The 16,438-nt window shown below is 40.7% G+C and overlaps 1 protein-coding gene across 3 annotated transcripts in view; it reads left to right on the top strand.

The window, feature by feature from the left end:
* MTHFD1L (methylenetetrahydrofolate dehydrogenase (NADP+ dependent) 1 like) overlaps nt 1–16,438 on the top strand; it is a 145,619-nt gene that overhangs the window by 76,296 nt on the left and 52,885 nt on the right. For all 3 annotated transcript variants that reach the window (XM_031060824.1, XM_031060825.1, XM_031060826.1), the window contains 4 exons: nt 2,803–2,942; nt 4,624–4,665; nt 5,719–5,819; nt 6,216–6,393. In XM_031060824.1, the coding sequence (XP_030916684.1) occupies nt 2,803–2,942; nt 4,624–4,665; nt 5,719–5,819; nt 6,216–6,393 (461 nt within the window). The remainder of the gene's footprint in view (nt 1–2,802; nt 2,943–4,623; nt 4,666–5,718; nt 5,820–6,215; nt 6,394–16,438) is intronic.

The following is a 16,438-nucleotide window of genomic DNA, read 5'->3' as shown; positions in this document are numbered from 1 at the left end:
AGGGCAGCAGCCCGGGTAGCTGTGATTCATGGAGCTGGGAAATGGTTGCTTGGCAGGGCATGGGATAAACTGGCATCTGGGAGGGGGGAGCTGACTCTGGCAGAAATGTAGGCAGTAGCAGTGCTTGTGTCATAAACTTTTCTTCAGCTGAAGTACAGCAGGCCACAGCTACTAAAGTAGATGTTTGTTGCCCAAAATTTATGTGAGTTCACCTGTGATTCTCTTCTGTTGACAAACTATGTATGAGAAATTATTGTCAAAATAAATGGACCTGTGTAGTACTTTAATTTTCTGTTGTTACATGTAAAGTGATTAGCTCCCCATGTACTACTTTCAATTTCTGTTGTTATATTTAAAGTGATTAGCTGGTTTTATCTCATGATCATTAAGTTTAGAGTAGTTTGAAACTTCCCATTTGTAGTCTGTGTTTTTCATTGACGCTTTCATTTGAAAGCAGGAAACAATCTGAAAGTAATTCTATTAAGTGTTTCAGCACAAAGATTTTAAAATATAATAGCTTGGCATGTTATTCTATCTTCTTAATATTCCTTGGAGGAAATAAAATGGAGTTGCAACTTTCATCCAGGCAGCTTTTCTACTACATCCTGTTTCCTTCCGCACTCTGGAGAAAGCACTGACGTCTGTCTCCCTTTCCTCCACTTCCAATGAAAAAATCCCGGTCTCCATGTTGTAGCACCCACTCTGGTGAACTCTGACACAGTATTTGGGTTCTTTAGGCAAAAGTGAATTTTATCCTCTGTATCAAAGGGAAAATTGCAGAGAATATGGAATACACACAGCCCTGGCTGCCTGGACTGCCTGAAGGGTGGCTTGAGGTGCGAGCAGTTGCTGTGGAATGCTGACTTCTCTGCTTTTCTCCCACTGAAAGGCAGACTTGCAATCCCCCTTTTCTCAGAGGGAAGCTGACCCTTGAAAAGGCTTGGCATGAAATGGATTAACTCCCTGGAAACTTTGTTTGGAAATGTTAGGAGACTGCTATGTATGTGTGCTGGCAATCTCTGTAAGAGACAAATTATTTTCCCACCCTCTCAAGCACTTGGTAGTTTATCTGTTGTTTATATTAAAGATTGATCGCGGTTATATATTCCTAATTCAGGGTTCCCATTAATCACCCTATGCCACATAAGAGACTGGAGAAGAAGAATGAGGGTTACTGGAAAGCAGAAATGTGATCCCTGGCTCTGCTTTTAATGTGACTTATCCTGGCATTAGCTTTGCTCCTATGAGTTACTGCATTTGTGTAAACATTTTTTTTTTTCCCATGTTTGGTGTGTCTGTTTTTCTCAGGGCTATTTAGAAAAAGATGATATAGTTATTGCAGTGATTGAGGAGAACGTTAATCATGACACTTGCCATGTTACTATTTCAAGAGGTCCCTGCTCCCCCCAGCAGGCCCTCCCCCTTGTTTGCTACTACTTGCTTCCTCTCCCAGCCCCAGCAGCCATTTCCTCCCTAGAGCAGATCCAGGCAATTGTTTCAGCCTGTGCGAAACGAAGAAGAGGTGGAACAGGACCAGTGGGGTTAGGACAAATGTTGGGACTTCCTAAAGTGCATTGGCTGCCAACAGTGAGATGCTTTCTGCCACAGCAACAGAGCAGATCTGTATGTCCTCCTCCTTGACCCTGCTGAAGGTTGCCAATTTTGAAATGTTCACCAATTGTGGTCCCTTCCCCTCCTCAGTATAAGAGACAAAACTGCTCTCAAGAGGGAGAGAGAAGGGAATTTATGAGTTTTTGCAAGTTGATTTGGGCTATGAGAACATATTACCAGCCCTGCATGGGGTCAGGTCCAGAAGCCTCTGGAGCAAGTTGTTTTCCTGCCCTGACTTGACTGCCTGAAAGTCCCTTCACATCTTTGAGAGGTGTGCACTGAGCCCAGCTCTTAATTGTGTTCTGGTGGGAAATCATTGCATCAGTAAATTTTCAGCCAACAGGAGATCTAATCCCTTATTTTTTTTTATTTGCTCTGTGCTTGTCTTTGTCTAATATAAAGAAATTACTTGGATTTTAAAAGAAGCAATCAAAATAATTTCTATTTGACAAATCAGAACAAATTCACTCTGAAGAGACTGGTATCTAATACAGATTATCTTCTCTTTATTTGTACATCCACTAAACATGCTTTGCCAGGTGTATCCTAATTCTGCACAGATTTTTCTCTTGATTCGTGTTACATTCATGTCTGACTTCTTTGGTGCAAAATCCCATTATTAAATTAGTTATTTAACAGCATATTCAACACTAAGATGTGGCTGTAACTGCTGGTTTGTGTTTATAACTAAACATCCTCTCCACAAAAGCAAGAGATCACCAGAAGTTCTGCAAACCTAGGAGAATTCAGGTTCATTAGTGGTGATGAAAGCACATCTATAGTGAAATCAGAGGAGGAGGAATAATATAGGAAAGTCTTATATCTGAGAATTTGCAATCATTTTACACATAATTGCACCAAAACAGTGATTTTAGAGGACTATGTATTATGTATTTTTAAGTACTTTGATTCAAACTAATTTAGATTGCTTGGTTTCTGCCCCCCCCCCCCCATGGAACTACCTTTGATGGCATATTGTACATATAAGAATAAGAGAATTTATTTCTGAGTTGAGAATTAGTTTTTAATCAGACTCAGTAATGTAAATAGACCTCTATTTAAAAGTTCATTCAAAACTGAGTACTGGTGTGTATTTAAGTGCACTGTATGCTGAAGTAGAAATATCCCCCAGTGTTTAACCAAAAGCATGTTTAATGTGTGGTTTTGTTTTGTTTTTTTAATGTTTAACAGTAACTGAAGCTGGCTTTGGTGCTGACATTGGGATGGAGAAATTCTTCAACATCAAATGCAGAGCGTCTGGCTTGGTTCCCAGTGTGGTTGTACTTGTTGCTACAGTGAGAGCTTTGAAGATGCATGGAGGTGGGCCAAATGTAAGTTTTTGCACCTTTCTTGGAAAAAATCGAATTGTTGCTAATATTTAAAATAAGTGAAATACCTTGATTTAAGAAATACTTGGGCTAGTCTGTGAGGCAGTATTTAGATAACCCTTCGGAGATACCTCATTGTATAGATGTTATCGCTAAAGTCAATGCTATCACTAATGTTAAGCCACAAATGAAAGATGAGGGACAAAAGAGCTCTGAAGAAGTACTATATCTTGCAGAGGAAGAGAAGGTTGTTGCATTAAAAAAAAACTGTAAGAGATAGATATTATTTTCCCTGCCTTTTGAAACAGCATTTTTAAGTGCACTGAAGTCATCACAGGCTGGGAAATTTGACAGCCGAGGAGGAATGAGACAAGTTCAAGTTGCAGTATGTGAATAGAAGTAGAGAACATTGTTAGTGAAGATTTTGACATTTCTTTCCCTCCAGTAATGGGTACCCCTTATGTCCTTTTATTTTGCTCAGATTAATTCCCTTGGGGATGCTGAAGTAACTGATGAAATTTTGCAAGTGTTTTCTGGGTGTACCAAGAGTCACCAGTGTATCATTTTTTGCTGTCTTAAGCCACAAAGAGATTTTACAGATTACTGATTGTAGAAATGCTCCCCAAATGTGCAGTCAGATCAGACTGTGCTAGCCAAGCAGAGAGACACTTAACTCCTAGGAGCACTTTCATCTGCCCAGCAGCATGCTGGAGAGTGATGCTGCCAGGGAAACAGTCGCACTGGGGGAAAATACCAGAGCTGTTTCCACAGCCACAAAATTTTAGAAGGCATGGTTTCCCTTACAGCCAATCTTCTCTAAGAGTTAAAGCTGAGCTACCCTTTTTCAGTCTTTCAGGTTGATGAAATGATATAATTTTCTATCATTTTAGTACACTTCTGATGCATGTTTTCTTTATTTTGAATTATATTTCTCCATCCCAATCAAGGCAAGTATATTTTCACATGTGTTATCACTCAATCTAGCAAAAATAGGACTTAAATATGTCTTAATAACTGTCTCTATTTCTGTCTCACTTGTGTCCTTAGAAGTTTAAAGGTTTCATTTGTTTACAAATGTGATGCATTCATCAGTGAGGCATGTAGAGTACCAGATACTTTTACTGGGAGGTTAACTATAAAAAGGACTAATGCTAGAGACAAAAGTAAGTCTGGTGCCTGGGACTGATATTATGTGCTCCTTGGAGACTCAGCACAGTGTCCCAGTATCCCTGTGATGCACTTTGCATGTCTACCTTTGTGCTTTCCAACCAATTACTTGCATGCAGTTCCTTGCCATGGGCAGTAATTAAAGAACATCAAAGATTATGTTCTTCTGTGTTGCTGTTGTTTCTTCAGCTGTTGGAAATTGCTGCCTATTGTCTTTGCACTGCTGGTGTGCTGTAACAACATGTAGAATGAGATCCAGCTGCCTCCCCTAGTAGTCTTTTGCAGCTAATTGCTGAGGCACTACCTGTGTCTTGCTAGCCACATACAATAGGAGGTGTTGCTATTGTTTGTGTGCTGGTGCAACTGGGAATAAAACACAAGCTGCAGTCAGGCTGTGATACTGTGTGCACTGGTATGGGTTAACTAGCAGTACAGAAAGCCAGCAAAATTGCACTTCAGACCCTTTGGGGTTATGACAAGAATCAATCTGTGATGACTTTGCTTGTTTGATTCCCAGGTAACTGCCGGAGCCCCCTTGAAGAAAGAATACACAGAAGAGGTAAGAGGAACTGTTATAAAACTTTAAAGAGAGTGTTGTTTAAAGGAACAAAATAATAGGGTGTACAGAGAATCAGAACTTTTCCTTGCTCTGGCTGGACAGTGTGCAGCCTCAGATTTGACAATAGCCTGCTCTAAACTCTAAAGCTGACATTCAGGGAATATCTCTAATGGGCATTGCCAACAACTAAAACTACCTCATCCTCCCTCAGCCCCTTTGTGTTACCCCTCTTAGGTGTATGGCGTATGTGACTGCTTGATGGATTGTAATAACAAACTGAAATAACTGAAAAATAACCTTTTTTCAATAGTTTTTCCAGGGCCACTAAGTTTTCAGGCTGATCAATGCACAGGCATTTATAGAAGCACAAGAGCAGCATGGTGTAGAGGTCAAGGACGCTCCCTGAAATTAATGATAGCATAACCTGTTCATTAAAAAAAAGTTTTATATGTTTATGCTTCACATTTGGAGTCACCCTTCAAACAAAGAATGAATTCTGCTGGTTTGTTTTCTTTGTCACTTCAGACAAGTTCTGGTCTTCTGCTTGTGTGAAGCTAAGGATGTGTGTTTTGTTACAACTAAGGCAAGGCCTACAAAGTGTGAGGTAAAAGAGTAAATAAGGAAATCCAGTAATGTGCTTGGGGTAGTCTATGTATGTGCCTATACGAACTCTGCACCTGACACATCTGTATGTCCAACCCCACCCCACTACTGCCGTCTGTTTGTAAACTTTGCAAACAGCAGACCAACATCTCTCTCATAATCATGACAAGCAACCAGTCATCAGCTGCACCATCTTCCTGTGTCTCAGAAGAGAGCAATGGGTTCATGTACAAATTTTGGACACTGCTTAGTTACTTAAATATATCTGATGCTTTTTAATTGGAATGAGAATTAATAAGTGCCAGAATACTTTTGTCTGGAAGAATTTCACTTGCCTGCAACTGTCATGATCAGCACTGTTTATGTTCACTTGAATTTATGGAAAATTCTTTGGCTGGAGAAGACCTTATGTATCTTACCATTTCCATTATTTTTTATTTAATTGCACAGAACCTCCAGCTGGTAGCTGATGGCTGCTGTAATCTACAGAAACAGATTCAAATTACTCAGCTCTTTGGAGTTCCTGTTGTGGTTGCTCTGAATGTCTTCAAGTAAGTCTGTTCTTTCATTGCTCTTGTTCAAATGCCTCACTTTTCTGGGTTTTTTAATTATTCAATTTGGCATGAACAAAGAAGCTATTAAAGAATTTCTTTTTTTCATCATGAATATAAAGATATTTAAGTTTTTAGCTTGTTCCTAATGTTCTAAAACCACCAAAAAAAGTATATACTATTACAGAGCTGATAATCTTCCATGTTAATTAGCTATAACAATTACAAAAGTTTCTTGAAACATGTAAATACATATGCCGTACATAAATGCATTATGTATATGGCACAATTTCTATATATACACCTACTTCACCACTGCTGATGGTAAAATAAGGCTAAGGTTGTAACAGAGAACTAATTAAACAAAATAATGAGACAAGACTGTTTGGTTGGCAGAACTGACTCTCCAGCTGAGGTTGATCTGGTGTGTAAGATTGCAAAGGAGTCTGGAGCATTTGATGCTGTACCCTGCAATCACTGGTCAGCTGGTGGTAAAGGAGCAGTAAAATTAGCTCAAGCTGTGGAAAAGGCAGCCAATCAAAAAACCAGTTTCAAATATCTCTACAGCTTGGAGGTAAGATTTCTTTTCTTTTTTTTTTTTTTTTTAAATTAATGCATTCTGCATCAGAGTTGGATTTAAAACAAGAAGAACATCGAAACAAAGTTATCCAAAACACTCGGAAAGGAACTTGCCTTGGTTTAAAATCATACAAGCTGGAGAGAACAAGCCTATCTGTGGCTTGTCTAATCAGGGAGCAGGATACTCACTGGTAATGATTGTTACTTAGTGCATTGAATGACACATTTGATACTTTCATGTTTAACATAAAGGTATGTGTGCAGCTGGAACACTCACTGATTAATTTGGGAGACTTCTCCAAAGATGTCACAGTGACAGAATTTGTCCTGTCAGTTGGATAAAAGGAGACGTAGTTGTTGTCCCACAGTCACCAGGTTGTGGCTTCTTGAAGCATTCACTGTCTGTCTGAGAAGGATGTGATAGGGAGCACATCCATGCTCATCCCACACATCTGCCCAGCCCAGCCAGCTCAGAAAGGAGGCACTGCCCTCACCTGCCCTTACCTGCACAGCCAGCTCTCAGGTGAACACAAAGAGCACAGGTGACCCAGGCCTGTTCCTTCTCTCCAGTGATCAGATTGGAGTCTGCCAGTACAGTATGGTGCACACAATACACAGCTCACTGCTGCTGCTGCTGGCCCCAGGTCCTCAGTCTATGCAGGAGCAGCCCCAGGGCTTCTGTCCTGCTCCAGCTCATGGCACCAGGGTCCACAAGCCCCTGAGGACTGCAGCTCACTACAGCTGCTGGGCACAGCTCTTTCTTTGCACTCTCTGTCCTCCTAGTGCAGAGCAGAGAGCACACCCACACAAAAGGCAGTCAGAAACCAGATTTAATATTAATAGAGAGGTCCTCAAGCACATAGCTCAGTTAGTCAGACTACTGGCCAGACACCTTTACACACAACTGACCCCTTCTTCCTCTATTCTCTCATGTTCTTTCCACGCTTACACCTTTTCAATCCACCTTGATTGCTCCCTTTTCCCATCTTTGCTCCTTCCACTAAACAATCTTTAGACATTCCCAGTATCCTCTTTGAAAATCCCATCATAAGGTTCACACAGTCCCAAAATCTGCTTTTTCATACATCCCATAGAGTCCTGTGCTGCTGTAGGCAATCACTTCCTTTCATTTGCAAAGGTTTTGATCAAAGAGTTTCCCTATTGACCCATCTTGGTGCATTTCACACCAAGGACAATGGTCTCATCTTCCCCTTGGATTGTCATAGGAAACAGGCTCAGGGTGCTCTAATTTTCACTGATTAGGTTTTTCCAGTGATTACCCTACAGAGGGTTCCTCCACCTATCATTGTTCCTCTGATCCTTGCTTGGGCTTTGGGGCTAATTTGCTTAGCCCTTAGATAACCTAACAAAGGATAGTGTGGTCCAAGTTTCAATCCTATGCCTGCCAGAGTTAGGGACTCTTTTTCCATGCCTTGGAGACTGTTGTTGCAGTTGTCTGCAAGGTAACAATCCCAGCATTGTGAGCTGGATGTGAGCTGTCAAGAGGAGCTTGGACCCCTGGCAGCACTGGAGGTGCTGGGGTACCACTGTGCTGGCAGAACATTTGGAAGGACATATTGCCAAGGAGGTTATACAAATGATTTCTCAGGGCCTTCCTGGCTATCCAAATGTGGGTGGGTTTAAATCTGAGCAGCCAAACAGACTTCTCTGGCTCCAAGGAAGCCCTTGTCAAGTTTCAGATCCTGTGCCCATGCTACTTAAGTTTCTTTAGAAAATGTTCAAATGCTATTTTTTTACAACAGAACCTTAGTTTCATTCTTTTAAATGGCTGGAAGTTCCTGTTTTGATTCTTCTCTCCAGAAAAAAGTTCAGCCTGAGGTAGATATGCCCTAAGGTCATCTTTCATTCTCTCTTCTCCTTGATATGCACCCTGTATCTGTTGCACCCATTTGATTTTTTCTTTCCACCTCCCCTGCTGTTTTACAAAATGTCAGTAATCCAGCCAACCCATATCAGTACTAACCCCTGCCCTGATAGAATGGATGGAAATGTGTTGGGAATATTAGTGCTGCAGCGTGTATTCAAGGCATTTTGCCCATACAGCAGTTTTACAGCTGAAAAATGGACAATATATAAGCCTTTCTAAGTTTGTCTCTACTGAGATTCTCTGAAAACTGTGGCTATCATCTTATAGGGTTCGTGTAATAAAATGGGGAAAAAAATTCTTTGAGAAATAAATGTTACAGTTTTCCTCACTGGACACTTGTGTTAGAGGGATCGTGCATTAACCTTGGACAAGGCTCATACTAAAGGTCTGGTGTTACTCTTCACTGTGTAGCTTACAATCTGGTGGTACAAGTGAGTAAAAAGGATTGGTAGGGGTGGACTCTGCCTATAAAGAAAATCAGATTGATTCCCACTTTAATGTCTTTCCCAGACATATCGTTTCGTGCTGTGTTGCATAAGCAGCATGAGCACAAAGGGAATGAATCACATCTTTACATCAACTTAGTATCCTGTAACTTCACACAAGTACTCTAAGCCTCAAAAATACAGTGAAGGGATTTTATAAAAACATATAAAGATTTTTAAATACTGTAAAAAAGTACATTCAGGCCAACAAAAACAGAAAAGTGTAAAGTTCAGGCTTCTGTTTCATCCTTACTGTGCAAAGGATGGAGGCTGAAGCAGCTGGAAGTAGGAGAGTGAAACAGCAATGCTGCCACTTTTACACTATGTAGGTCAATTGTTTACTAGGCTCACAGACAAGTGAAGGAAAGCCACCTCTCCCAAATAAGCCTGCCCTATTTTTTTTTGGGGGGGGGGTTGTAACAATTTTGAGGTGTGGTTTCTGCTGTTCAAAGGGGTAAAATTAAGAAATTTAAGGAAGATAGGAAGCAGTAAAATGGGATTCAGACAAATTATTTCCCCCCTCATTGTGCCTAAAGGGGGTGTAAGTGAAAGGACATAGTTCCATCCCTTATCTGATTGTCAGACTTGTCCAGTTACTTGAATAATATTAAGTCCTGATTGCCTCAAGTTCCCCAGGATTTACTGTGGTTGGGGTTTTTTTTTTCTGTTTTCTTTCCGTTTTGGAAGGTCAAAGAGGGGAAACACTCTGCTTAAAACCACTGCCACTTCATTCATATACCTGTCTGTCTTTATGAGATTGCTCTACAGTTCCCTTTACTCCACATCTCCATTTAATCCTGTGATGTCTATGCACCTTGTTTTCCTGTTGGAAAACTTCATCAGAATTTGCTTCCAGAACTAGCTATAATTAGAAAAATTTCGAACTGCACAGACCACTGTAGCTGTAACAGGTTCATTCAATATTTTGATCTTCTGTTAGAAAACAACACCCAGGGTATTAAAAAAAACACTTCAAACCCTTATATGTAAAACTGGTTTATATCCTTTCTTTCTAGCTAGAACAAACTTTACAGTAAACTATCTTATTAGTGTGCACTCAGACATGTACTTAGAGGATAGCCCATGTCAAGTGGGCTCTCTTTGTTTCATTTTTTTTCCAAATGCATTCATCTCTGTAGTGCTTTATGTAATTTCCAAATGTATCTTTGAAAACAAAAGCTTCCTTGAAGGATGTTTACAAATGTGTATAGTGTGAAAAGAACACTAGAAGAAAGTATTTTCTAGATCTGTCAAATGCTGGTTAAAAGTTGAGAATCAGATGGTTTTTTCTGAAGTATCTTTATACATTTATACCATCTTGTCCAGTGAAACCTGAGCATGTGCCAGATGAGCAATTTTAGACATTGGACACAACACAGTTGTGTGAGTTCAGGATTCAGGCTCTGCTCCTGTTCAATATCATAGCAAGCCAGTCTAATTAGAAGACTGTGCTAATTTTATTCCTTGAAGCATCTAATTTGGTCTCTTTAAACTTCCTTGAGTGTCATTCTATGACATACTCTTCTTTACTCCAGTTTTAGATGGCTTTTTGGGTTCTCTTTATTTGTTTCTCTAAGCAGGCTTTTTTTTTTATCCTAATGGCTGCTGCTTGTAGTTTGATATTTTTTTATTCTTGATTATAGAAAGGATTTGTTTGAGATGAACAAATATTTTTGGGAGCTTGAAATGAGAACAGAATACCTCATATATGGTTTTGGGAGTGTGTATGTGTGGCAGTCATTTCATGGATCAAATACAAGACATGACCTATGACAAGTAAATCCTGCACCATCTCCACTGTAAAAGTGTAAGAAAAGGACAGAAACACCGTACCCTGAAATACTTACAGTATTAGGAATTGCACAGGTCAGGGGGATTGATTCAGGAGCAAGGATGAGTTTTCATATCATAGACTTCAGAATTTATAGCATAGCTTAAAATATTATTGGCAGTAATTGAAGTAAATTCTATGGTATTGTGTGGTTTTAGTATGGATTTTTGCCCCCTCTGCACAATAATCTCTATTAAGTTACTGTTGGGTTGGTTTCTTGCAGAGTGTTTCTCTTCAGTGTTTGAAAGATGGGTTTGTTTAAAAGGCCTCCTGAACTCTTTGTGAAATCATCTGTGGCGGTTTATTTTAATATATATTCTTGCTACATATGGAAAATATCAAAATATCAATCCTCTTATCACTGTTGACTTCCCTTCTGGGTTCAGTTTTCTTGAAGTATGGGTCTTTAAGTTGCAGCAGAAAGCTATTACTCAAAATAAAGTTGACTGAACCATTAAAAGTAAGTTTAGATAAGTAGGGGGAGGAAAGGAGAGGATGGAAATGCATCCCGTTCCCAAATTTCTCTGGCTCCAGCGCCTGTTCTTGATCAGGAGAAGGGGGAAGCTGTGTTCCTCACTAATGCATGCCTGCTGAGTGGCCTGCCTTCACTGTCCTGTCTCCTCTCTTCTGCTGGGGTGAGCTCTCCCTTGACTTAGAGCAGCCCTCCTCAGCCTGGGATGGAAGCATAGGTCTGAGGAAGGCAGGCATTAGGTTTTTAAGAGATATGTTGTTCCTTCCTGCAAGCAGCTGGAGTGGAGTGGGCACTGGGGAGATGGAAGAAAGGGGAAGGACAGGCATTTGGCATGAGGCAGGATGAGCACATCTGGCTGGTCAGTGAGCTGGCACCGTCCCCTTAAAAAAATGACATGGTAACCTGACAAATATTATTGAAGAGCCTCAAATCACCAGATTTATGCTGCACTGGAAAACTAAATTGGAGACTCTAAAGGTCACAAATGGGAGGGAAGAGAAAGGGTTGTTCCAGCCTTCCAAATTTGTCAGATGACAACTTTTTGTGACAGTGCTATGCCTTTAGGTAATATCATGACAAATGAAAATATTTCCAGGTTATACAGTGAAAGTTGATTGCACGAATATGTTGGCAGAGTGCAGTGCATTGCCTGGCCAGCCTGCAGAACAAAGGAGAGCTTTCTCAGCTTGGGACTGTCCACTGGGAGCAAAGTTGAGTAGCAGCACTTCTCAGAGAGGCATTCAAGCAGTGAGCAGCCTCAGCCCTGGTATTTTTTTTCCCCTGCTGGGAGCATAATAATAGTTTGGGCAAATCTGGAGCATCTGAGTCTGGAGTTTTGTCTGGCCTGCCTCTGTTCTGCTGTGGCAGTGTGGTGTGGGCTGTCACTTATTCCCTCCAGTCTTTGCTTCAGCTGTCACAGACAATGGGTCACTCAGAGGGGTCTAAGGGCAGCACCAAAACAGAGAAAACTGCCAGCAGCTGTTCTCTGTGCATTATTTGCTCTTCCATCCATGGCCTCCCAAGGCAAGAATGAGCTGTGAGTGATGGAAGAGGAAAAGCCCCATCAGTGGAGGAGAAGGCTCCTTGGTGCATGTGCTGCAAGAGGAGGAGCAGCTCAAAGAGGAAGGCACAGTCAGGAAAGGTTCACGTGGCCTGTGTTTGAGGATACCAACCTCCAGGAGAACATCCCAAGGCAGAGTGTTTCTTATTGTTTGTAAACAGGAGTATTTTCTGTTTCCTCTACTAATACCATGGAGTTGCTAAGCCGTGAAACCCATCCATTGTGTATCTTATGTCAGAGCAGCCCAACATACCTCTGCTCATTTGTCTAGGAAGCAAATAGCTTCTGTGTTGTTCTCTATACAGCATGGAGTTCAGTCATGTGTGGACCTAATGGAAAGTCCTTAGGTACTGCTGGGGTGGGAATAAATAAAATGGTCCTTACTGAAACTTTTCCTGGTAATTGATGGTGATCATTTCTCATCCTGAAATGCAGGCTGTGCTGCCCTGCACCGTATGCTGGGCTTTAAACTATTTCCCCCCTCCCCTCTACTGCCAGTAAGACATCTAGCAATGAAGCCACATTAAAGAGGAATTCCATAGGTCTGTACCACCCACTCCTCCCACTCCCATCAAAGAGATTTCTGTGGAGTCTGGACACTTGTTTCACTGAACTGCGTGTTCTAGGGTTGGAAGCTGTCTTTCTGACACTCCATGTCTTAATTTGTGGATGCAGGCTCTTGATAGCCCTGTACTTTCATGTTTGTTTTCATTATTTCCCTAGTCTTTGCATAGAACAATTTGCTTACGCGCAGCTGGGATTTCAAAGTTGGGGAAATGGAAAATAAATCTCTAAGGCCACAGGCTTAGGTGTTGATTCACAAACTCTTTAGCTTGACTGAAAATGCTTTTCCACTAATTAAAAAAACCAACTCTTGTCCTGTGCCAGCAAAGGAAGAGAAGTGCTAAAGACTTGGAAATCCTTTTGTCAGCCACAGATCTTCTGGAACCAGAATATACAGATACTTTATTAAATGTGTTTTTATTTTATCCAAGGGAAAAGCTAGAAGTAGGAGTTCGAATGTGCAGAGTCAGCTATTGTTTTAGCACTGCACTCTGTCACCCCACACAGCATCTTCAGCCATACTCCCATCATGTTTTCATTTGGCAGCCTTCCCAAGAAGAGGAATGAGTGATGTCTGCATACTGTTTCACTTAGCCAACCAGTGATTCTTCTTTATTGCTTTCAGTGAATGTGTAAGTTTAAAAAAAGTGCCACTGCCTTACATTTCAAATTATAATAAGAACTTCTGCTAAAACACAAACAGCTTAGTAACAGTGGGCCCAGAGGTTCTCACCTTATAATTAAACTGGTGATGTCATAATTAAAAATTGGCATTGATGCTAAAGTGAATGTTTAAGGTACTTGAAATATTAAATGTGTAAGTTACAAGTAAATAGTACTTTTGTATACTTTCGGTTAAATGCATTTTTTTTTCAACAGAATCATAGTTTTGTTGGAGAATAAAGTAGTTTTAAGTATGTATGTTGTATAACTGGGAAGGGGTCCTGTCAGACAGTGCTACACTGATGGGTATTCACTTATGGTACTCAATTTAAACTAGACCAGGACTTCTCTTGGAAGTGGGACTTACCTGCAACCTAGTGGAATGTAGTATGACTAGGGACTCACTGCTGTTGTCTCTGGCTTTACAGAGATATGTTCTGTTGGTGAGGAAGTCAGGAGGATGTTTAAAAGCAGAAGAAATTAAGGAGGAAAGGAATAAGGGTTGTTTTCAGCAGTCTCAGGGACTGGCTGTGGGGAGTTAAAAAGATTAACTCCTTTCTCCAATAGGTGAAGAGCTTAAAAAGTCAGGTGTCCAAATTAGGATGCAAAAATGGAAATCTTGAGCATAGTCTCAGACCAGATGCCTGGTAATATGCATGCTTTGTTTCACTTAATACTGACTTCTGGCAGCAAGACTGATTTCAGGAATCCGAGCCAAGGTGTATGTCCCTGCCCCAACTCGCTTTTTCTGCTGGTACCTTTCAGTGCTCAGATTTGAACAGTTTGAGCAATTCTTCCTGCTTCACACGGGCTTTGCCTTTAAGATAAGGTGGATGTGTGAACTGATATGGGTTGCAATAGGGTTTTTTCCCTGGGCTATGTTTTAGCCTGGCTGACTGTCTCTGGTATGTGCAGCTGCACAAACAGCAGTGCTGCCTCAGTTGCACTGGCACTTGGGTGAGTGTGAGCAGCAGGGGAAACAAGGGTGAAAGGAAGATCTATTGTAGCTGGTCTGCTGTCCATGGAAATCCTTATCAAGCCATGCATTAAAAACAGATAATCTGAAGTCAGCTGTTAGAAGTGAAGGAAGAGATGAAGAGATTAAGGAAATATGAGAAAAGGTTAGCAGAAATTAAGCACTATTAAATTATGTTTTAGTGAAAACATTGCTGTCGCTAGTAAGGGAAGAAAGATTTTGTAATAAGCAGCACCACTTGGCACTAATATCATGTGTTGCAAGTGAGATGGACTGGAAGTGGCAGTATGGCTGGATGATAACACTGGTATGATTCAGTGTAGATAATCAAAACAATCCTGGGAATGACAGGCTCTCTCAGGTGCAGCACCTTTATCAGTGCTGATTTCATGGTTTAATCATTCTCTATCAAGTAATGAAATGTACAGCTACATAGATAGTGTGTTTATGAAAGCAGTTTGTGCTTTAGCAGTTGTTATGCTTTAGCCTAGGAGATAATCCCATTTATGGTGTGGGTGCTTGGCAGCCTCAGCAAGCGTGTGTGTTTGTGCTTGCCTGAAAAGCAGCATATGGCTTTGGTCGCTCTAAATGTGTGAGATTTCAGAAGTGAACATTCTCTCTGGCAGGAGTGGCAAGATTGGTTGTTTCTGAGAGAATCCTAATGAATTGTCTGCAGATATTTGTATTGTGTGGCCCTGAAGCATCTTCTGATATTCAATGTAAATTTACAGAAGTATTTTATGACACCATTTTCTCAGGAAGCTGAAACTGAATTTGGAACGAATTCTCTGAAACCGCCATAATTCCTTCTGCAGTGGTACTAATAGATAGTTGCATATCTATAAAAGTCAGGTTCTATCCAAATCTATAGTGTCTATTGTCTATCTCTCACCTAATCTTCACCTAAATGTACTTAGTTGTGCAACAGTCACAACTTTACATAAGGGAACTGAGAAGAGGGGTAGCTTTTATTGCTGATCATAAATCTTTCATGCTTTTGACACCCTGGACATTTTACAACTTTCCTTCTCACCCTAGCTCTCCAGGTGGCAGAGGTGCTGTGGAATCAATTTGTTGTTGATAGGGGTGCATCAACACTCCCCATTTAGACTTTTAATCCTCCTTTCCTTAAGGCTCTTTTGGTGATGGCCTGCAAATTAGCACAGCTAAGGGTGCAGCACTGGAGTTTGCTATGGGAGTGAACAACCAGTTCAGGAAATTCCTAAGGCCATTGTAAAAAATTCTCAGACAACAAAAAAAGTGAGAGATGGTGTCCTGTTTCTGGCCTGCACAGGGTTAATTTTTGCAGCAGTATGAAGGGGGCAGGCCAGAAGGATATTCTATACAATGTCACATCATGGGGGCAAGGGAAAAGGAGTCGCTTCCTGGGAGAAGGAATTCCTGGAGGGTCTTGGTGGGGACACTGAACTGGAGAGTATCATTCCCAAATCACAGCAGACGTGAAATTACTCTTTTTTTCTAAGTATCTGAGATATCTGGTTTCTGCTGGCAGACATTTGACCAGAGTATATAAGGCACAAACAGGTAGTTCACAATTTTTTTTTTTCTAAATAAGTCTGATATCAGCTGGAGCAAAAATCCAGCATAAAATCCCCCAATGATTTAGTTACTTGTGCAGTAGGGGTTTAACTTTTCAGCCCCCTTCTCCATGTCAATTAGCATTGTTGCTACATATCGTGATGTCTTTGCCCATCAGTGAGACTATTTTGATAGTGAAGTGCTGAATAATCAACAGTTCTGTTGAAAACCTAAAGCTAAACAAGTGTCTTGTAAATCCAGGCTTCTGCTATGTAAAATGCCTCTTGAACAAGTAGAATTTCTTTTCTGTTAAAATACCATTATGGCACTTTCAAGCAAAATTAATTTTTATTTCTCGCGCAAAGCTCTAGGTGTTTTTAGTTTGGAAAGCATTTATTTAAATTAAAGTGAAGTTTCCCAGCAGTATTACTTGATAACTGAAACACGGGAAACTTTTTAGCTTGAAATGCTCTGATACACTGTGATTCTAAAAAGATAATGCCTTAAAAATCACAGTAAATACTAGGAAACAGGTGGATCCTTAGCATGGTGTAGTGTACTC

Source organism: Geospiza fortis, unplaced genomic scaffold (genome assembly GCF_000277835.1).
Source record: "Geospiza fortis unplaced genomic scaffold, GeoFor_1.0 scaffold217, whole genome shotgun sequence".
NCBI classification, from domain to species: domain Eukaryota; kingdom Metazoa; phylum Chordata; class Aves; order Passeriformes; family Thraupidae; genus Geospiza; species Geospiza fortis.
This window is presented reverse-complemented; position numbering and strand designations above follow the sequence as displayed.